This window comes from Aotus nancymaae, unplaced genomic scaffold (genome assembly GCF_030222135.1).
Source record: "Aotus nancymaae isolate 86718 unplaced genomic scaffold, 86718_ANA_hifiasm-v0.15.2.pri h1tg000103l, whole genome shotgun sequence".
NCBI classification, from domain to species: domain Eukaryota; kingdom Metazoa; phylum Chordata; class Mammalia; order Primates; family Aotidae; genus Aotus; species Aotus nancymaae.
The window spans coordinates 5,351,228-5,374,321 of record NW_026988518.1 but is presented as its reverse complement, the minus strand read 5'-3'; the positions used below and the strand labels follow the sequence as shown (position 1 = coordinate 5,374,321).

At 44.7% G+C, this 23,094-nt stretch overlaps 1 protein-coding gene and 1 long non-coding RNA gene across 4 annotated transcripts in view; one reads left to right on the top strand and one right to left on the bottom strand.

Annotated features, from left to right (window-relative positions):
• The window catches only part of LOC135272058 (uncharacterized), a 90,225-nt gene that overhangs the window by 40,783 nt on the left and 26,348 nt on the right, over positions 1 to 23,094 (bottom strand). For 2 of the 3 annotated variants that reach the window (XR_010340164.1, XR_010340165.1), the window contains exon 2: positions 2,812 to 2,863. The exons of the other annotated variant lie outside the window; for it this stretch is intronic. This is a non-coding gene — a long non-coding RNA (uncharacterized LOC135272058). The remainder of the gene's footprint in view (positions 1 to 2,811; positions 2,864 to 23,094) is intronic. 3 annotated transcript variants of the gene reach the window in all.
• On the top strand, positions 16,668 to 21,145 carry LOC105721420 (peptidyl-prolyl cis-trans isomerase A-like). The gene is made up of 2 exons (XM_012458489.3): positions 16,668 to 16,985; positions 20,270 to 21,145. Exons 1-2 carry the CDS (start codon positions 16,778 to 16,780, stop codon positions 20,791 to 20,793), a joined length of 732 nt encoding a protein of 243 aa, XP_012313912.2. The 5' UTR covers positions 16,668 to 16,777; the 3' UTR covers positions 20,794 to 21,145.

Genomic DNA, 23,094 nt, shown 5'->3' with positions numbered 1-23,094 from the left:
GTGAGACTGCTGGCTGCTCACACAAACCCCAATCTGCAGAAGAGGAGGTTGGAATGTCTTCATGAGTCTACATGGAGGATATTCCTTCAAATGTTCATCAGTGTGCATGTGGCTGTTTGTTCTGTGAGATAGCCCAGCCATATCCCAGAGCTGATTAAACATTATACCACAAATATTATGGCCAACACTATGATATTCTGGGATAATACCCTGATGGACTCTGGTTCATCTGAAGCTCACTGAATGTTATGGTTGCTGGTGACCCACCGTGATGCTTCTGGGCCACATTCTGTGTAGCTAAATTGTTTGAGACATTAACATACCTGGAAGGACCTTTCCCCAGTCCATTAAAAATTCTCTAGTCTTTTTAGGCCACTTAAGGAAGGGTCATAGTTAGCATGGTGTGGTCTACACATTCCTGACATGACACCACCCTTCCTGGTAGGAACTAGCCACAAGAACAAAGGCCATTCAGGTTTCCTACCAATGCCTTATTTTGGACACATTCAGAACAGCCACAGTCAAACCAAAGTTTCAGGCAGGTCTTATCTAAGATTGGTTTGTATTTCCAAAGTCACTTATAAGCCAAGTCCTGGGACCCAGAATGATTTTCCCATGGAAACAGTGACATAGACTGTAACAAAGGCATCAGGCCAAGCCACAAGTGCCTACAGCAACCATGGTGCCAAGAGCACTATTTCAATAACTCAATCACTTCATATAATGTTGCTTCTATAGGAAAGCTCCAATTGAGTTTCAAGCTCCAGTGCAGGATTCTAGGAACACATTTCCAAGCCCCCACATGCATCTTGACAGCATGAGAGAATTACCTCTTTTGATCAAGCCTTCACTCATTCTCACAAACACTTATTCAAACTCTATTTTGCATGAGCCACTGCTCGAGGTGCTGGGGATATGGCAGTGAACCAAAGTCACCCACAAAGTTCTGACGTGGAAACACAAAGTGATCTGCACCATATTGGCCAGCGTAATGAAGGGAGGGTCATCTTACTGTTTCTCGCACTTTGGCCTGTGCGTTCCAAAGACAGATTTCCATTTTCACCCTGGAATGCAGAAAGGCAGATTCTTGCTTTCCCAGCTTAACAATGTTTAGATCTAGCCTTCACTTTGCATTCTATTTTTCAAATTTAGTTGTTGACATTCAAATCAATTAGAAGCAAACCATTAAGATAAGACATATTCTCTCTTCTTCTATGTGGCAAAAAAGGACCCTGAGGGACACATTGAGTCTTAATTGAGCTTGACAGGCTTCGTTGAAAATTTTGAAGGATTTGTGGGGAAGGGGAAGAGGGTGATGGCCCATGCCAATAGAACCACCAGAACAGTGGATTTCCAGTCAATCCAGATGGCAAGAAAGGAGCTGCATTCTTCTGCTTCCCAGCTGCTCTTGGAGATTCTTCCAGGTAAGTCAATCTGGAATCTGTTTACCTCTCTAACATGTGCTTACTTCCTTAACACGCTGGGAATTCTGCTGCCAGACTGACCGCAGAATGGAGTTTACATACTTCGTTCTTTACTACCTCTCATGTACTCATCCAGAGCACTTAGAGTGTTCCCAAATTTAGAGGGATGTTTGCTAATTTTCAAATACTTATTGTCCCTTATAAAGTGATCTTGTAAGGTTTTTTTTCCCCCTCCTTGGACCATGTTTAATGGGTTTTTTTATGATTTAGGCAGTGGGGAACAACTCTTCCTTAAAGAGAAGAAAACAAACTCCAAGAGCAGTAAACCCTCATGACATTTATTCCTTCTCCTCTTCCTTCTTAATAGGTTTATTTATCTGGATTAAAACTCACGTTAAGCTTTTCTTTGGAGGGTATTTGTCAAAGGCCCACAATAAAAACCAGTGACTTCCAATGGCATCATTAGATTATGAGCTTCCTTGGAACAGGGAGTATCTTTAGTTCTGCTGAAGAGTACACGTTGAAAGTTAGACAATAAATAATAAATCTAACAGGCAGATATTGCTCAAAAACTGGCTTTTACTAGCAGGGTGGCACACTTCTTATTGACCTAATATCAGAGAAAGCAAAGCAGTCTTTTAAAGACACAGACAAAATGTTTCTGGAATACATCTGTTTAAGATCATGGGAGTGGATAATTATATTTGTTATATTTGGAAATAATAAATTTGACCTATGTATATGTAGATTATTAAAAATTCTTTCTTGATAACTTTTATTGCCATGGAGATTTTCCCAAATCCACTGAAATGAGTTCAGATGCTCAATGTTTGTAAACAGCATCCCTCCGATCTCCTATAGAGCAAGTATTCCAAACCTAGGGCCAGAAACTCGAGAGCATGTGCCAGCCCATGCCACCAGAGACCAGTCTATGCCCATCTCTGTTGCCACTGGTGCAAACATCAAGAGGAGAGGTGGAGGTGGCTGGGTCTCCTCTGCTTTTTGGCCCTTCTATGGGGTTAGGAAGTAAAAGTGGGACCAGAAGAGAGAAAGAAACAAGTATTCTCCTGTTCCCTTTAGGAGTCTGAACATGGAGAACAGAGGCCCGGCACCTGCCAGAAGACAGTAGTTTCTGGAAGACATCCAGGAAAGCCCTCATGCTGTGTCTTCAAAGGCAAAGTGTCACCTTTTCTGGTCTGCAGGGCTTATAGTTAGCCAATGTGACTCCACGCTTTGCCACCTTCTGGCTGTGTGACTTTGGAAAAGCAACTAAACCTCACTCTTCTCATTTATAAAATTCAGAATAATATAAATTTTACCAGTTAGGGCCAAGGATTGAATGAATTAAAGCATAATAGAGTGAATAATAAAAGGAAGGTCGTCTTACTGTTTCTCCTACAATGGCCAGTGAGTTCCAAAGATAAATTTCCATTTTCACCCTAGAATACAGAAATGCAGACTCTTGGTTTCCCAGCTTAACAATGTTTAGATCTAGTCTTCACTTTGCATTCTATTTTTCAAATTTAGCTGTTGACACTCAAATTGATTAGAAGCAAACCATCAAGATAAGACATATTCTCTCTTCTTCCATGTGATAAAAAAAGAACTCTGCCAGCAGATAGCAGTTTCTGGTGGACATCTAGGAAAGCTCTCATGCTGCGTCTTCAAAGGCAAAGTATCACCTTTTCTGGTCTGCAGGGCTTATAGTTAGCCAATTTGACTCCACTCTTTGTGCCACTTTCTAGCTGGCAAATACAGGACATAATAGAGTGGATGAATTAAAGCATAATAGAGAATGAATTAGAGCATAATAATGAATTACAGCATAATAGAGGCACCATATGTGGCACATAGTAAGCACGCCAGAAAGAGTGGCTAGTATTGGGTTTTCCTTACATAAAATTACAAAACCTATACTTTATTCCCCAGGTTGGAGAAGACGCTTTTCCATTTAAGCCTGAGATGCAAAGATTCAGCAGTTTACTGGCAATGTTTTGTATATAGCATGATGGTTAGTAAGAGAATTCTAGCCTCTATTCAAAATGCTGTGCTAGACTCTGAAAACAAGCTTGGCTAGTTCTTTTTGTTCAAGAATGAATGACGTCACTACTACAGTCCTTGAAAACCAAGTGAGAGAGTCATGGAGGGTGCTTAGCAGAGTTTCCCCACACCCCAGGCAAATAAAAAGTTAGGCAACACTTTCCTTAAGTACCTTCTACGGAAAGAACACTGTGCTCTAGTTACAGAGCCACGAATGGTTGGGGAAACGGATGCGGTAAAACATCCAAGCTAGGCTGGGCACAGTGGCTCATTCCTGTAATAGCAGCACTTTGGGAGGGCGAGGTGGGTTGATCACCTGAGATCAGGAGTTCAAGACCAGCCTGGCCAACATGGCAAAACCCCATCTCTACTAAAAATACAAAAATTAGCCAGGCATGATAGTGCACACTTGTAGTCCCAGCTATTCGGGAGGCGGAGGCAGGAAAATTGCTTGAACCCTGGAGGCAGAAGTTGCAGTGAGCTGAGATCGCACTATTGCACTCCATCCTGGGTGATTGAGCAAGACTTGAAAAAATAAAAAATAAATTAAAAAAAAAGAACACTCAGGGCTATATGTAAAGATGGAGCCAGTGTGGATTGAGCCCTGAGCTGGACATCAGAAGAGCCTGGGTCCTTGGCCCCTCCCCTCTCCTTCACAGCTGCATGATCTTGGGTATGGCAGTCAAGGTCTCTCAAGTGTACAACGCAGGGAGTGAATCTGTAGTTCCTTTCTAATTTGTGGTCCCAGTGAAGAAGAAAAAGGAAACATGAAAAGATATGAGGAATAACAGAGTAATACTCACTGCATCATAAATCCTGAGGTGGCTACCCTGGACCAAAGGGGTCATCAGGTTGAAAGTTTGTCTGCTTTTCCCAGTTAGGTTTGTTTAAATGTTTTAAATCCTTGAACTACACACTTGCCTGAGCTGACATGAAGGAACTAGTACTGAGTACATTCGTTCACTGGGGCATAAATCTGAGCTGTTGGTGAAGGCTGGAAACTCTGGCATGTGAACCTATCAGAAGCCTTAGTAAGGAAATAGCCACTGATCAGTTCTTGTCACAAAGGGCTGCAAAGCCCTGAGACAGCCTGAGTTAGGAAAGAGGCTTTACCTCCCAGGAGAAAGCAAAATTATCTCATGGAAATCCAGAATTTATCACCTGTGAATGAAGTTCTGTCTACGCATCACTTTGCAAGGAGAATCAATGTCAACATAAGCAGACCCACCTTGAAGGAAAACAAGGCAGGCTGCTGTGCTGAGGAACGGGCTGAACTGGGGGTGTGCCTCTCCCATGCCTGCTGCCCAGCAGTCCACCCTAAAGATAAACCAGCCCCAACTGGCTAAGACCTTATTCCTCCATAGCCAGCTGGAGGGCAAATGTGCACCCAACTAGACTTTTCCATGGAGGTTTTAGACACCGGTATCTGTAGGAGGCCGTGAGCTGCTCATTTCAGCCCCTTTCAATTTGAGATTCTGGGTGCCCCCAAAGTTCAGCCTATTGGCCTCTCCCAGATCATGGGCACCCACCCCGTTCCCACCTTTGTTGGCAGGGCCTTGGCAAGAGGTCTTTTCATTTCCAAAAACTGGAAAGACCCTGCAGTGAATCATAAGTCACAGTGCTCTCTTGGGATCCCTGTTACAGGAAGTAGCGGGAAACAGGATGCCTTCTCATCCCCACACTGGTGTCAGCTGTCAGGACTGTGGTTTCTCAGAAACATACTGGGTGACAGCCTTTGCAGACACTCTAAGGTGAGAAAGCTCCCAAAAGGTCAGAGAATGCCCATTCCCACCTGTAACAGAAGTCCCCTAACACTGCTATGATTAGGAAGAAACAGTAATCATTAAACCATACATACCATGAGAAAATATGCGGACATGGATTCTACACTTGCTAGACGTTCTCATGCCCTGCAGGCTTTCATCATCCTGACCTTTCCAACCTAGAACATCGTCTTTTACTGGCTAATCTGAACTGGCCTGCCTCCCATGGCCCATGCACCCCCTGCCCTTGTTACCGCCATCGGCCAGGGCTTTCCCTCAGAGCAGTGTCTGAGTGGCCCCCAAGCGCCTGACTCAGTGTGTGGCAACAAAAGAGCTCAACGAAAGATTTTAGACAAATCATTAATAATCAAATGAACCGTTTTATTGGATATTGTCCAAAGTAACATCCTGCTTCTAATTCATGGAAAAGAGCACAAATGGGCCACAGCATGAGAGAGCACCTTGAAGAGTACTCCCAGTCTACAGCAGTTTGAAGCCTCTATAGGAAGAATAGCATTTCCTGAGCAATGGGGTTTCCCAACATAGAGAGAGGGAACTGATCCTTGAGAGATGTTAGATTCCTCCATAGCCAGCTGGGGTGCAAATGTGCACCCAATTTGTTATTCCCATTGTTATTCCCATTATATTCATTAGGCAACTGAGGCAGCAAAGTTTCCTGTCCAGGTGTCACGATGGTGCAGAATTGCTGTGATAGGGCCAGCTTTTCATTCCCCAACCTTGCACTTACTCGGCAAATGCCTCCGGTCTGCCAGGCACTTTGCAAGGCATGCAGGTGGTGAACAAGACCGACTCAGTCCCCACTGTTATATAGTGGGTGTGCAGGGACTGACATTAGATTAATAAATGTATCCTTAGAGGTTGTCATTAATGTTATAAAGTAAAAGTACAGAACATGGTTACATAAATGGGAAGGGCCTGGTTGGCTGGCATTTATGAAGAACATACTGTATATTGGGGACTGTGCCGTGCTCAGACCTGAGGCAGTTTACCACAGCCCTCATAGTGAGCTGGGAGTGGAAGATCCAGATGCTCCCATGGGGAGGTCCAATGGCTTTCATGTAGCCCCTGTCTCCTCCTCGTCAAAAGTGGAGATATCAGTTTGCCTACATGCTGTTCATCTTAATGTGAACATCAATGATCAAGCACTTTCTCTTTTCAAAACACTGGGTAAAATTAACATGGAAAAAGCTTGTTTTTTTCTCTTTAAAACTCTTTTACAGAAATGAGCAGTGTTAAATTGAGTTAAGCTTGGCCTAATGCTACCTCCATACATATCTTAAGTTTGGCCTAAATGTTTCTCCGTACATAGTGAGCTGTAACCTAACTTGATGTGTAATCAGACAGTAACTTACTCTTGGAACAAGTGGGCCAGATCTCAGCAAATCACAGCAGCTGAACCGAGGTCAACCACAGACAACCCACTGTTCAAACCAAGTTCAAATAAGGCAAACTCCAGCTTGAACCATTGGGCTAGTGCTGTACCTCACTTCCCCTTTCTTCTGCTTTCTGTATTTGACTTCCCTTTTTCTGTCCATAAATGTCCAGCCGTGTGGCAGCTCCTGGAGTCTCACTACATCTGTCCTGGTTCTAGGGCTGCCAAGTTCATGAATTGTTCTTTGCTCAATTAAACACTGCTAAATTTTATTTGTTTAAAGTTATTTTAATAGTGGTTATTTCCTTGAGTTCAGATTCATGTTCAACAAACAGAACTCATTTCCTCAATGATCCCAACTCTCATTTGTACACACACACGTACATATAGATATGTACACATGCACACATATTTACACACAAATATATATATGTACACACACACACACACACACACACACACACACATATATATAGTTGCCATTTTTTCAAAGACAGTAGTGCTGCTGCAGGGTAAAACCAGTAGACTGAGATGCATGCTTTCCTTGGGAACACAGCATAGGAAGGTCACCTCTCCTTTCTCCCTCCACCTTCCTTGAGGTCAGAGAGTTTCCTTCTCAGAGACCTGAGGGGAGGCAGACATTTGGCTTTATATTTCTCTTTCCCTCAAGTCTACCTCAGCATGAGGTGGTGTGAGAATTACAAAGAGAATGTGATTGATATTGGGAATGCCCCAAATGTAGCCCTGGTTTTGATGCACTCACCTCCAGGTCAGGGAAAGAGTTTCCTCGTTCTCAAGCTCATGTGACAAAGATGTGGCCTAGAGGAAGGCCCTGCTGGATAGGACAGAGCCTGGCAGGCCTCTGAGGGCCCTTCCCAGGAGGTTTGTGCTCCCACGGGCCAGGATAAGCTGGCATTGGGGTGCAGCTCTGTGGTGCACCCTGGAACTGTGGAGCACCAGGAGGGCTCGCCTAGGGGAGTTTGTGCCAATAAAGGCCCACCTCTTTCCCCAGGTCTGACTTCTCTCCTGCACACCCTCCCTCCTATCTGGAGGGAGGAAAAGGTTCTGTAGGGAGCACCAGGTTCTGCCTTCACAGGAGAGGACAATGAAGATGTAACTAATGTCTGTGTGGCACCTGATAAAAGAAGCTTGAAGGGCTTCCTCTAAAAAGGAAGTTGCACAGAAGAGGCCCTCTGCAGACCTGCAAGTGTGTGCATGGCAATCAGGTCTGAAAAACTCACCCCTTCCCTGGCAAGGGGAAGAGCATGTAGTCACGTGATTCACAGGAGCCTCTCATGCCTATAGCAGCGTTTGATCTGCATCACCTTCCAGGGAGGTAAGGACCCTGAGGCTCGGGGTTGGCCAAGCTGCCTGTCGTGGCACAGCTAGGTGGTGACAGACTACAGCAGCGTTTGATCTGCATCACCTTCCAGGGAGGTAAGGACCCTGAGGCTCGGGGTTGGCCAAGCTGCCTGTCATGGCACAGCTGGGTGGTGACAGACTCAAGCCAATTGGGCATGTTTCTACTACATTGCTGCCTTCCCATGACCCGGGGCTTCCTACTATAGAGAAGGGAGAAAATGATGACCTGAGAGTATCCTTTCCATAGCTACATGGCTTGCTTTCTCTCCCTCCCCTCCCAAACCTGAGAAACTAGTTCACTCTAGGTTGTTAATGACTGAAAAGCCCACCCCGCAGCATATTTGTGATTTACAAAAACAATGCCCTAATAAAATGACCAGTTTTTACAGTTCTAGGGCCATAAATGCTGGGCAAGAAATCTGCAGAAGAGGTATTTGAAGACCTCAGTCTGACTCTTTCCCCACCCAGAGAGCAAGCTCTTCCATCCAGAGCAGCACTGTCACTGCTTTACCCTGTGTCTGGAGTGCAAGGCACAGTGCTTACCACATGACAGGTATTCCCTAAGGTATCTGATGATAGATGAATGAAGAAGTGGATGGGTGGGTGGGTGGATGGGTGGGTGGATGGGTAGATGGGTGGATGGATGGGTGGATAGATGGGTGGGTGGGTGGATGGGTGGATGGGTGGATGGGTGGATGGATGGGTGGGTGGGTGGATGGATGGGTGGGTGGATGGGTGGGTGGATGGATGGGTGGATGGGTGGATGGGTGGATGGGTGGGTGGGTGGGTGGGTGGGTGGGTGGGTGGGTGGATGGATGGGTGGGTGGATGGGTAGATGGGTGGATGGATGGGTGGGTGGATGAGTGGGTGGATGGATGGGTGGATGGGTGGATGGGTGGGTGGGTGGATGGATGGGTGGGTGGATGGGTGGATGGGTGGATGGATGGGTGGGTGGGTGGATGGATGGGTGGGTGGGTGGGTGGGTGGATGGATGGGTGGGTGGATGGGTAGATGGGTGGATGGATGGGTGGGTGGATGAGTGGGTGGGTGGGTGGATGCGTGGGTGGATGGGTGGATGAGTGGGTGGATGGGTGGATGGGTGGATGGGTAGATGGGTGGATGGATGGGTGGGTGGGTGGATGGGTGGATGGGTGGATGGATGGGTGGGTGGATGGATGGGTGGGTGGGTGGATGGATGGGTGGGTGGGTGGGTGGATGGACGGACTACCCCCAAACCACTTCCCCAGTAAATGAGTCATTCATTCACTTACTCCTCCAGCAATGTCTACTAAGAACCAAGCCTGCACCAGGCAATAAACCATGCACTAGAGATATTGCTGTGAGCTAGACAGAGTTTAGAGTCTAACAGGGGAGTTGGTCATTAAACAAACAGTGGCAAATAGTTATTTAGTTATAGTTGGGAGTACGTGTGCTAGTAAGGTTAATGGCTACAACTGTATGCTCTGGTCAGTTAGGTATCCAGCTGCTAATCTGTAATCTAATTTTGAATCTGGCCGTTATACTTACCAAATTCTCATTTTTAAAATACACTTTGGTGTTGTTTAAACACAAACTTTATGTTTTTATTTTCAACCCAAAAGAGTAATGCTTAAGGTGTATGAAGGAAAACCAAGACACGTATATCAAAGCTCTAGAGAATTAGGTTTCAGTTGCACTAAACTATTTCCACCAGCCTGTTCAATGATTAGGATGTTCAAGCTCAAAATAGCTTCTATTACAAAAATAGCAATATTACAATTATATAAAAATTACATGCATAGAAACATTAAAAGGAAATCACAAAAACATAAACAGTAGGTATTTATTAAGTGATATGATTATGGGAATTGTTTTTACTATTGCCATTTTTTAAGTCTTTTATTTAATGGATGATTATTACTTTGTAATAAAATGAATTTTTTAAAAGACTATTTAAATGTATGATAGATGATCTCATTTTCCTTTTAGAATTACTCATATTGCAAAGTCTACGGCATATTACACTTAGTGGATTTTCACTATATCTTCCTTTCCTCTCCCCACTATGTGTTTCTTGAATAAAAGAATAGATGAATGAATTTTGAATTCCAGTAAGACCAACATATGGACATTTTTGTCTTAAAGTGTTGCACTCGGATTTCCCAAACAGTGATCAAAGTCGAGACCTTCGGGCTTCCTCAAGAAAGACTTATAAAAAGTCTTTGATTTAGTTGTCTTATTCAGTTCTTAATTATTTTTGCTTGTGAATATGAGTTTTGAATATAACAAATGGATTGAATTAAAGAAAATGTTCAAACGCATTCTGAAATTCATTACTCCTCTAATCCCTGCTATTTAAAAATTATGTCCCCGGTTGAGAGCAACCTCCTGCAGGCTTCTCAAGAAATCTCATTTGTTATCAACAAATATTTGGATCCCATCAGAACGTTTGTTTTTCACTTGTAATTGTATTTTCTTTGGAGTCCTTCTGTGATCTGTTTGTTTATGACTAATAAGTTAGAAACAATTAGTTAAAATTCATCCAATCATAGGAATTTACATTTGGAGGGGTCATTAATGGTTATTTAGTCTAGCATTTCTCCCAAGCAAGAATCCCTTCTACAGCCTTGGTCAGTAGTCTTTGGTGTTTCTGTGAATACCTCAGGTGCTAGAAATCTCACTGCCACCCATGGGAGCCCAGTTTCTTTTTTAAAAAATGCTCATCTTTATGCCCATCAAAGATGAAAGTTTGATTTTGTTTACATGTACACTTCTAATCCCAGCACAGAACTCAGCACAACAAAAATCTTCAGTAAATGTTCATTGCCTGAACAAGTGGAGGTTTGAATCCACTCATTCATTCAGTGTATTTATTGAATGTCTACTATGTTGTGGGTATTTATCTGCAGCACTGGGGATACAGCAGTGGACAGGAAATACATAGTTCCTGGCCCACGAGGTGTTTTCAATCTAGCGGGAATGAACAATCTACCCATATTTCCCTTTCCTATTGAAATCTTAGGCAGTGGGCAGATGGGAACAGCCACTATTAGGATACGTTGAGCAGTAAGTAGCAGTTTCTTACACATTCTTAGAGATTACTTGGGAATCTCCAGGGAAGATTAGATTTCCTGTCCGGCTGGGCTGGTAGGCGTTCAAAGTCAGTATTGTTTCAATATTAAAGAAATGTAACCTTATTTTATAAGGTCATATAAAACTGATGGTGCAGGATATTCAATATAAAGAGAGAGAAGATGAAGCTATATTAACATACACCATATTTTCTACTTATTGATACATATATATGTGTATATACACACACTTTTCTTATTCAAACACATACACCCTCACATAAAAATAGAAAGATATTCACCTAATTTTTAAAATAATTATCTGCAGGTAGTGGGATTATAAATTTATTCTTTTAGTTTTTCTATATTTGACACATTTTCTTCAACAAACAAATATTGCTTAAGCAAAACAATCATATTTAAAACACAATTGTTTGTAATCCCAGCACGTTGGGAGGCCAAGGTGGGCGGATCACCTGAGGTCAGGAGTTTGAGACCAACCTGGCCAACATGGCGAAACCCCATCTCTGCTAAAAATATAAACATTAGTTGGCCATGGTGGCGGGCACCTGTAATCCCAGCTACTCAGGAGGCTGAAGCAGGATAATCACTTGAACCCGGGAGGCAGAGGTTGCAGTGAGCCGAGATCGTTCCACTGCACTGCAGCCTGGGCGACAAGAGCAAGACCGCATGTCAAAAACATACACACACACACCCACACCCCCCCCACACACACAAACACACCCACACCCACCCACACCCACACCCCCACACCCACACACACCCCACACACACACACACACACACACACAGAGCAGGAGAGCAGGTCTGGCTAACTGGTCACATTGCTGATGCCTCAGTGCTTTGTTCTTATTGTAGGGGGGAAACCCCGCAAGTGCTGTGGCAAGGGTCTGAAGCCTCAACCTGTTCCCATATAAATATTGATTTAGAAAAGAATTAGGGGCCGGGCGCGGTGGCTCACGCCTGTAATCCCAGCACTTTGGGAGGCCGAGGCAGGTGGATCACGAGATCAAGAGATCGAGACCATCCTGGCCAACCTGGTGAAACCCCGTCTCTACTAAAAATACAAAAAATTAGCTGGGCACGGTGGCACGTGCCTGTAATCCCAGCTACTCAGGAGGCTGAGGCAGGAGAATTGCCTGAACCCAGGAGGCGGAGGTTGCGGTGAGCTGAGATTGCGCCATTGCACTCCAGCCTGGGTAACAAGAGCGAAACTCCATCTCAAAAAAAAAAAAAAAAAAAAAAAAAGGAAAAGAATTAGAAATATAGGTACATAGTTATTTCTTTATATAATCATATTCAATCTTACAGTGACTCATGTATAATCATGAAGATACATCTCAATATAACCTTGAATTTAATGACTATGAGTAAAATTCAAGGTTATATTGAGTATATGATTATACATACTCAGTATGAAACCGAGGTGATATTGTGAACAAAGTGATCCTAAGGCAAGATGCTCTAAGCCCTCTGTCACGCCCGCGTAAGGGCTGCTGGAGGGTGCCTCCCTTTGCGCGGCAGCGCCAGTGCTGTGAAGGCGCCCGCTGTTTAGCCAGCTAGGGAAGGAGACGTCCAAAATGGCTGAGACATCTCCTTCCTGGGGAAGTTAGGAGAAAACTCCGCTTCTCCAAGCTCTTGTGGCAAGGCCTGACGACTGTCAGGTACCCCGCAGACATCCGGGGGCTTAACTGTCTCTATGTGATGCTGTGCTTCAGTGGTCACGTTCCATGTCCACTCTCATGCCCTGCTCCCGCACCTGGTTTCTCTTTTTCTCAGAAGATGTCCTTGACATTTCTAAGAAATATGCGATGACGCATTATGGTTTCTCCTCACCTTGGCTACTTGAAAGTCTTGGGCCCCCATCTTCAAGACATGTGATTTACCTGACCCTATCACCGACCACCATTACCTCACCCTACCTTCCCTGCCCACTGCTTTGTACTCAATAAAAGAGCGTCCAGGCACTCAGTGCCACTGCAGGTCTCTGTGTTTTGATTGGCAGTGGACCCCCGAGCCCAAACTCTCTTTTCTCTATCTCTGTGTCTTTCATTTCTACAGTTTCTCGTCTCTGCACCAGCAGGGAGGGGCTCACAGAACCCTATAGGGCTGGACCCTATATTCTATGAATGCCTTCTCCCTCCTCTCTCTCTTTCGTCATCTTCCTCGCCCTGTAAATAATCTCAGCTCGAGCATCATCTGCACTAGAAAGCTTTCCTGATGCCCACCTTCCCCAGGGTCCCTATACCCCCCTTTCTTTGTGCACTCACTGAACTGGGTAGAGACATTTATGATGGTGTCTTACAGCCACGCATGGCCTGCTCGCCTGATTGTGCATTCTCGCAGGCCTGGCTCTGTGCCGCTGATCTCGAAACCCCAGCCCAGTACGGTGCCTCACCCTCAGTAGGGAATTGGGAGATGAGGGATGAATCCTTGAGCCTCTCCTAGGTCACTGACATGGCTGCTCAGTGGTTTCTCCTCTCCAGCTGAGATCACATTGCCCTCCTTAGAAACTCCTGATGGCTCCTCACTGCCCTCTGAAGAAAATGTAACACCGTGGGGAACCCAAGAGCCTCCACAATATGATACCAGCTCACCGTTTTAGCCTCATCTCTCCTTGTATCCTTTCCCAGGACCACTCGTCCAGCCCTAAACAGGCCATGCTCCCCCACCTTTGCCCTTGCTATTCTTTTAAACTAAAATTCTTTTCCCCATCTCTACCTAAGGAGTGTCTAAAAAATAATTTCTATTCATCCTTACACTAGCTCAAAAGCCTATGATGCTCTGATGTGCTCATCAAAATCTCTGTTGGGAGTATCTGCTATCTCATATGCCCTGGAGTTCCTGTCTGTCCCTGCAGCCACTCAATGAAAGCTCCATGAAGGCGGAGGTCATGCCTTACATCTTAATTTGGGAGGCCCTCAGTGAGGGGCTGTTGATTTAAAATGATTTGGAAAATAAAAAGTCCAAATGAATGGCTATACAAGTTACTGTGAATGGTTTTAATACAGAAAATGAGAGAAAAGAGATCCAAAAAAAACAGAGTGAAATGGGATAGGTTACCAATCAAGCAAAGAATGAAACCATACAAGTAGAATTTGCTTTAAGATAAACATTTAGGTATTGAATAACTGAGATTTCCATTTCCTAGTTTTATGAGCACGGGATTGTAGGAGAGTCAGCGAGTACCCTTAAGCTTTTCTGTGGGTTCTTTGGCTAGAACTAAGAAACCAAATGGACACCAGGCAGATTAACGAGATAAAAGCGTCCTAACTGTATTAGTTTTAATGAACACAGGTGTCATGTCAGACCTCTATTGACTGCAATAGGAATGGCACGTTTGAGAGCCCAAATAAGAGACCCATAGCCAGCAAACGAGACACGGGGTTTTATTAGGGAGAACTTACATACATGGATGGGCCAGTGGTGGAGAGCTGAACAGGAAACCACAACTGCTTGAAAAAAGCATGTAGTTTATACTGCACCTTCCCTTAGCACCCTGCCTCCAACAGCCTCCATGTGGCAACCCTCATTTCTTAAGTCATTGCTGGCAGATGCATCTGCCATATAGGGTCATTCTCAGGGTGTGATTAAGTTAGAGCTGTCAGATGCAACTACCATGCACAGATCTTCACAAGAGAATGAAATCCAAAGAAGTGGCCAAAGCAAGATGCCTTTACACTTTTTAGACAAAGAACAATGAATTTGAGAAGAAATGACAGGATAAAGGGGATCTGGCTGGGGCAGTAAATTTTAAAGGAGTCATAGGAGCTATATGGGCGGATGTAAAACTAGTAGACAAGAAGGGCTACTCTGGTAAATATTTATTTAGGTCCACTGCAGCCCTGACTTCCCAGTCTCTGGTAATAAGGACTATTTTATTACCCTAGTACAGGGAGTCCCCTCTCCAAGAGGAAACTCTATGGCTTATACATGCAGGGGGAGACAGGACAACTGGCCCTTTCTGAAACTACAATTTCTTCAATGTTTATAGCTCAAAATAATCAATATATGAATTTGGCATATTTTGAGATTGCACATCCTTCACTCCTTTAGAATTCAGAGTCACAGGTGTTGGTTCTGTCCTTGATATTGGCTCTGATAAGCTTGGTGATCGTCAGCAAACCCTTCTGATCTTTAATATCCTCCTCCTTAAAACGAATACAAGAATCAGCAGAAACAATAGCTACCAAAGAGCTGTAAAAAGTTGAGTTCATAAAGTGCTCTAGAAACGTGAGGCATTTGTGAATGTGGTGTAATTTTTTTCAACAAATAAATATTAATTGAGCATCAGTTATGTGCCAGGTGCTGGAGGCAGTGAGCTAGGAGAAACCAGACAAATATCTTTAGTGGCATCTACTTGCTTCCTTCCTTGCGGGTATATACTTTTGCAATTTGTTTCTGCCCTTCAGTGACATCAATGCATAATGCCAGGTGCCCTCTCTTGTCTGCGATAAGGAAAGAGAGAAAGGAGCACACATAGCTCCCCATATGTTCCCTGTCCCCAACCCTGCCAAGCCCTTCCCTGTATAAACACAGAGGGAAGGCAGAGGAAGGAGAGATTATGGGCTATTAATGCTCTGGGAAGAATGCAAACAGTCTGTTCATACCACCAGTCATAGTGAGCTGTGACCATGATCACAATGCTTGCTTGACATTAGGATCAGTATATTTATAAGTAGATCAGGAGCTTCTCCCATCGTTAGAGCCTTTTGATCTTTTTTACCCTCCAGAAGGAAAGGCAAGACACCATCAAGTGAGGAGCCTGGGCCAAAGGCACTATGATGCAGTCCAGTGCCTGAGGAATAAAACAGCCTCCACCCTAAATGCTGCACTCAGATGGGAATGCAGGGACACTTGGGCACTGCTAGAATCATTCATTCAATCATGCATTCAAAAAATTCCTTCAAAACAGTGCCGCTTAGTGGTTAAAACGCTGACGTTTGTGCTGCATAAACCTGGGTGCAAAACTCAGCTCCACCCTTTATAAGATATGGGACCTTAAGGAAGGTGCAGAATCTCCCTAAATGTGCCACTTCATCCAAAATCTCAGATAACACTAACAGCTACCCTTTGGACTATGGTGGGGATTAAATGTTACGGAGCTCTTAGCACTGTGCCTTGCACCTGCTAAGCATATAATGAACAATAATTGTTATCATAATCATCAGTAGCATTCATATGTTCCAGGCACCATCCTAAATACTAGGACCAAAGAGTTAGGGAAAAAAAAGTTATTGCACTCAGGTAGGCGAAAAACTCACTATAATACAATACGGTAAGTATTACAACAGAGCTAGGAACGAAAAGCTGTGGGAGAAAAGGGTTGGGGGAGAGGGGTGGTGGCTTCCTAGAAGAGACAGTGTTTTCACTGAGTCTCAGAGAATAAGTAGGGATTTCACCAGGAGGAAAAGAGAGAATAAGGTAAGGCATTCCAGGGAGAGAAAATTCCAAACAAAGGAGGAAGAAAGGAGCAAAGTGAGTCGAGACAGCTGCATGCAGTGCATCCTGGTCCTTCCTCTTCTTAGGACCCTGCAGACAATCACCTTGTTCTGCTCAGAAAACACAGCCTGGGGTGTGCTGGGGTGTGCTGGGCTGAGAGAGAGGGAAGGAAGTGCTCAGGACTCTGGCACTCTTTTTGCTGCCTGGAATTCACCCTTCAGCCATTCCAGATGCCGATTGCCAGGGGGGAGAGCAGAGTTGCCAAGGTCCCAGCTGAGGGAGATGAGAGGGCAGAGCCTCCCCAGAGCTGGCAGGGGAAGCTTCCCTGGGGAAGCCGGAGTCAGCTCCAGCTCAGCAACCAGTGCAGGAGCAGCCAAGGAGCTGAAGCACAGCCAGCCAGGCCGGCCCGCCAGCCTCCACCACAACCATCGCTATTTACTTTGGATGCCGGCCGTCCTCACAATTCACACACAAGATTTATCACCAGAAAGTAAGTCACACAGGCTGTAGTAATAACAAACTTTCTAAACACAAGCCTTTGCCCTGTGGCTAGGGCAGGAGGATAGGACGAGAGGAATATCATCCAGTTATGGGGAACATCTAGCACGCCTTATATGTTTAGAGAACATTTACGTTCCCTAGAAATGTTAGGGAGTCTTTTTCTGTGTCTTCAGCAACTTCGGTATCTCGTCACTACAACAGGGTAATAGGCTGAAATTTTCAATTGTGTGAATGCTCCCTGTCTTTTCCCTGACCTCTTAGTTCAATCGGGAAACCAAATTTTGTGATTTCTTGTAAAAGGATTCTGGCAAAGTGGAAAGCAGACATCAATTCTAGAGCAATGGAAGTCAGGGCCAAGGCAGGAAGCATGCCTTTAAGGAGCAGCCGGGTAGGAAATGGAGACTCCTAGAAACTGGAGAGAAGGCGGCAAGGTTTTAGAGAAGAGCTGCTGGGTGGTTACAGGTTCCTGGAGCTGAGCTTGGCCCTGAGGGGAAGAGAGAATTACCACCCAGCCACCTGTGCCAACAGATAGTTTCTGTCAGTTAGAGACAACCTAGGGTGGGGAGGGCCTCCCTACTGCCTTATACCTAAAACCCTGGGACAAGACAGAGGCCTCAAAACCACTGGGTTGCAATTTCCTGCTAGTCAAGGAAAATGGGGACTCAAAAGAGTATTATTCGGCAGTATAAACAGCCCTTCCACCCCACCTAAGGAGATTAACCCTGCCTTGCCTGAGGAAACTCTGAGGTGGTTGCTTGCAAGACAACACTGATTCTCAGAACCCACCTTGCCACTCCTCGTGGCTTCTAAATCTATGAGACTCAAGTCCCAGTAGGCTCCAAAAGATGAGGTACAAAGTGTTACCCATGATGAGGTGTGCCACACTCCAAAAGAAGTCCTTGATTTTTCCAACTCATACAGACAGAGCTCTGGAGAATGTGTGTGGGAACGAACAGTAAGCATGCGTGATAATGGTGAAAGGGACATAAAGTTGGATCAGGTCAAATTTATTGATACGGTCCACTAAGCAGGAAGTCTGCATTTAATGTTGTAACTCGAGGGCCTAGAAAGGGGCCTAACCGTTGGTTTGGTTGGCTAAAACTTGGACCAAATAGTGGTATATACCAAAGGAAGGTGCAACGTTAGAACTCTCTGTGTATACTATGGTAGAAGGTATCTACAGGCTTACAGAGATTGGAATGTTAGAGTAAATTTGTCACGTAAGACTTGCTCACATGAGAGGGAAGACCTCCCGCCTCCTTCAATTTCACCACCTCCCGCCTCCTTCAATTTCACCACCTCCCGCCTCCTTCAATTTCACCACCTCCTGCCTCCTTCAATTTCACCACCTCCCGCCTCCTTCAATTTCACCTCCTCCCTCCCCCACTTCCAAATGGGAAGGAGGGTGAAGAAGGAAAAAAAATGAAATAAATGAAATAAAATACCAAAGAGCTGGGAAAATGACTCCTTCTTTAGTTCCCAGCATCTCTGCTATCTGTTAACCTTGATAGAGCTGCAAATGAATGTTATCTCTGCCGGCTGGAGCCCGGCACTGGTTCATGCCCCACTTCTCCACGGACCAGGCTTCCTCCTGAAAACGCCTCTGCAAACAAACAGCTTGTTGCTTTTGTCTTGTCTCTGTGAGCCCCCTCTCCCTTACTGGTCCCCGCTCACACTGCAAATGAATTAGCAAATCAGTGAAGCCAAAAGATTGTAAGGTTGGACGTCCAGCAAATGGACAATGACGAAGTCCCGCCTCAGTTTCCCCTTTAGCATTGTAAGTCTATAAAAGGAAAAAGAAGCTGCAGCTCGGGGAGTTCGGTAAATAAGGGTGTAGACCCTGCAGCTTCTGGCCTAATAAAAAGCCACTTCCTTCCACAGTTCGGTGTTTGAGAGGTTTGTTCCCTCCCACTCTTGCTTCAGTCACACTCCAGAAACATCCAGAGGACACATCTTTCACCCTGACTCTACAGAATAAACTTGATGGGTCTGTGGTTGCTCTTCGCTATAGATCAAGAATTACCATGGTAACTGCTACCAGTAAACTGCAATCATTAAATGCAAGGGGGATAATTAAGTCCCAGGGTGGCAGGGGCCAAGTAGTGGCACTTAATTATCAAAGATGTGGATGTGGTTACCACAGTGGACAAGAGTCAAAGCAGTTATCAAAATCATATGTGTTAGGAGCATCGCTCATGTAAAGAGACCAGCAGGCAGGCTTTGTGTGAGCAACATGGCTGTTTATTCACCCAGGTGTGGGCTGGCTGAGTCCGAAACGAGAGTCAGTGGAGGGCAGTGGAACAGGAGTTGGTTTTATAGCTTGGGGCAAGTGGTCAGTTAAAGGTGGTAATCTATTTTGGGGAGGGAAAGGGTGCCATGGGATGCATGGTCAGAAGGGTAGGGGTCATCTATTACAAACAGGCATGATCATAAGGGTGGGGGTTATTGGTTACAAGCAGAGGGGAGAGTGCAGTAAATTACATGGTTACAGGGGTGGGGGTCCTGAGAAACCCAGTGTCCGGGGAGAAATTCCACAAGGTTGAGCAGGAACAATGGTTGCAGGTTGCAGGCGGGAGCAATTAGTTGAGGCAGGAACAAGTGGTTTCACTTCTTTCTGTGGCCACCTTGTTACCTGTTGTTACTTCAGACTTTCTGGCTCCTGGGGACCATCCGGAGGTGTACCTGTGGGTCACCAAGGCTATAATGGTCAGGCTTGGACTTGGAGGCCTGACAAAATGACTCAGAGATCCATGGCATTGGCTAGTTGACCAAGGTACCCCTAAAAGTGAAAGTCAGTCTACTACATTCCGGGTTGTTTTTTTTAGAGACAAGGTCTCGCTCTGTTGTCCATGCTGGAGTGCAGTGGCATGACAGCCTCAAACTCCTAGACTCAAGGGATCCCCGTCTCAGCATCCTGAGTAGCTAGGACCACAGGCATATACTCCCACACCTGGCTAATTATTTTTTTTTTAGAGAGATAGGGTCTTGGTATGTTGCTCAGGGTGGTCTTGAACTTCTGGCCTCAAGCAATCTTCCTGCCTCAACATCCCAAAACGCTAGGATTACAGGTGTGAGCAACATGGCTGGCCTGGTGATATAGTTTGGATGAACCCAAATCTCATGTCAAAATGTAATCCCCAATGTTGGAGGTGGGGCCTGGTGGGAGGTGACTGGATCATGGCGGGAGGATTTCTCATGAATAATTTAGTCCTCACGATAGCGAGTGAATCCTTGTGAAACTTGTTCTTTTAAAAGTGTATGTTGGCTTTGTAGATGCCACTGCCGCCGGGAGTCCTGTACCATCAGCCTCAGTCAACCCCACTGTGTTCCTGGCTGTCGACGGTGAGCCCTTGGGCCACATCTCCTCCGAGCTGTTTGCAGACAAGTTTCCAAACACAGCAGAAAACTTTTGTGCTCTGAACACTATAGAGAAAGGATTTGGTTATAAGGGTTCCTGCTTTCACAGAATTATTCCAGGGCTTATGTGTCAGCGTGGTGACTTCACATGCCATAATGGCACTGATGGCAGGTCCATCTACGGGGAGAAATTTGATGATGAGAATTTCTTCCTGAAGCATACAGGTCCTGGCATCTTGTCTATGGCAAATGCTGGACCCAACACAAACGGTTCCCAGTTTTTCATCTGCACTGCCGAGACTGAGTGGTTGGATGGCAAGCATGTGGTCTTGGGCAAGGTGAAAGAAGGCATGAATATTGTGGAGGCCATGGAGCGCTCTGGGTCCAGGAATGGCCAGACCAGCGAGAAGAGCACCATTGCTGACCGTGGACAACTCTAATAAGGTTGACTTGTGTTTTATCTTAACCACTAGATTACTCCTTCCGTAGTTCAGGAGAGCACCCCTCCACCCCATTTGCTCGTAGTATCCTAGAATCTTTGTGCTCTCGCTGCAGCTCGCTTTGGGTTCCGTGTTTTCCTTGTTCCCTTCCATGCCTAGCTGGATTGCAGAGTTAAGTTTATGATCATGAAATAAAAACTAAATAACAACAACAAAAAGTGTGTGTTACCTCTCCCTGTCCCTTGCTTCACCATCTTAAATGCCTGCTCCCAGCTCCCTGAGGCCTCCCCAGAAGCAGATGGCACCATGCTTCCTGTACAGCCTGCAGAATTGTGAGCCAATTAAACCTCTTCTCTTTATAAATTATCCAGTCTCATGTATTCCTTTATAGCAATGCAAAAACAGGCTAACACACCTAGTCTACTACATTCTTATTTGCTCTATTTAAGCAGAAGAGTTCCAGGCAGTATGAACTTAGTCTAATTTGGATCACAAAAATAGACAGTTGTAGTTTCTGCAATCAATTCCTAGACTTGAGCCTGTTTACAATCCCAAATCCCTTGAAAGAAGGGGAGGTTTGAGCTCCTTGAAGAAGTACCCCATCACACTGCTGAAAGATTGTACTGTTAAACTTTCTCTTAGCCTTCCCAAAAGGACCTATGGCCTTTTGCCAGGGTGACTGTGCATTAGGGAATGTAAAATAATCCGACTTTTAGGTGACTGTGGGACACTGGCTAACTGGATTATTGACACCAATCTTAGGAGACCCAAACCATCACTGTGGTCTATCAGTCAGAGTAGAAACTTGATTGATTGATTGATTGATTGATTGATTGACATGGTCACACTCTGGTTGCCCAGGCCGGAGTGCGGTGGCATATTTCAGCTCACTGCAGCCTTGACGTCCCCTGGCTCAGGTAATTTTCCCACCACAGCCTCCTGAGTAGCTGAGACTACAGGCTCATGCAACCACACCCAACTAATTTTTTTTTTTTGTATTTTTAGTACAGACCAGGTTTCGCCATGTTGCCCAGGCTGGTCGTGAACTTCTGGGCTCAAGAAATTTACCCACTTCACCCTCCCAAAGTGCTGGGATTACAGGCATGAGCCACCGTGCCCGGCCTAGAGTGGGAACTTAAAAAACTCAGGTAATCAGTGAAGTTTTAGCTCAAATGACAGTGAGTCCACTGGGTCTCCAAACGCATTCAGCGGTCATTTATCTGATTCCAGAGTAAATAATTGGAATAGACATATTCAGTAACTGGTAGGATCCCCATTCTCTGACTTGTGGAGTGAGGGTCATTGTAATAGGAAAAGACCAAGTGTAAGTCATTAGAATAGTCTCTACCTAGGAAAATAGTAAACCGAAAGCAATACTGCATTCCTGGAGGGATTCTACAGAATGGCCCCACTATCAAGAGTTGGAAGGATGCACAGGCGGTGATTCCCAACACATCCCCATTCAACTTGCCTATTTGGCCTGTACAGAAGACAGACAGATATTGCAGAATGGCAGTGGATTATAGTAAGCTTGATCAGGTGGCGACTCAAATTTCAGCTGGTCTTTCAGATAAGGCTTCATTGCTTGAGCAAATTAACACATGCCCTATTATCTGGTATGCAGCTACTGATCTCATGAAAGCCTTTTTCTTAATACCTAAAAATAAACTACCCAGAATTTATTTGCCTTCAGTTGACAAAGCCAGCAATACACCTTAACTGCCTTACCTTGGGCAAGGTAAATACATCTTAACTGCCTTACCTTGGGCAAGCCCCTTCAGAGCTATATGTTATACTATAGTCTGCAGAGACTTGATCATCTTCCCTTTCCATAAGACCACTGGTTCATTACATTGATGAATGCTGATTTTACCTACTGAGCAAAAAGTAGCAATTATACTAGACTTATTGGTAAGACATTTGTGTGTCATATGGTAGGAAATAAATCCAACAAAAATTTAAGGGCCTTCAAACACCCATTTATGATTTTTAAAAAAAACACTCAGCAAACTAGAAATAGAGGGGAACTTCCTCAAGTTGATAAAGCATATCTATAAAAAAAAATCTACAATATAATACCCAATGGTGAGAAACTGCAAGCTTTCCCACTAAGATCAGGTACAAGGCAAGAACCTCTCACCACTCCTTTTCAACATTGCACTGGAAGTCCTAACTAATGTAGCATGATTTTCTAAGGAAATAAAATGCATAAAGACTGAGAAGAAATAAATACATCTGTCTTTGTTCACAGATAACCATGTTTGTCTATATAGAAAATCCAAAACAATCAATAAAAATACT

Bases quoted from the DNA above. Each gene is read 5' to 3' on its own strand.
- LOC105721420 (XM_012458489.3), top strand. From the start codon at position 16,778: ATGAGAGGGCAGAGCCTCCCCAGAGCTGGCAGGGGAAGCTTCCCTGGG. The intron at 16,986-20,269 runs GTAAGTCACACA...TTGGCTTTGTAG, and splicing joins ACAAGATTTATCACCAGAAA to ATGCCACTGCCGCCGGGAGT.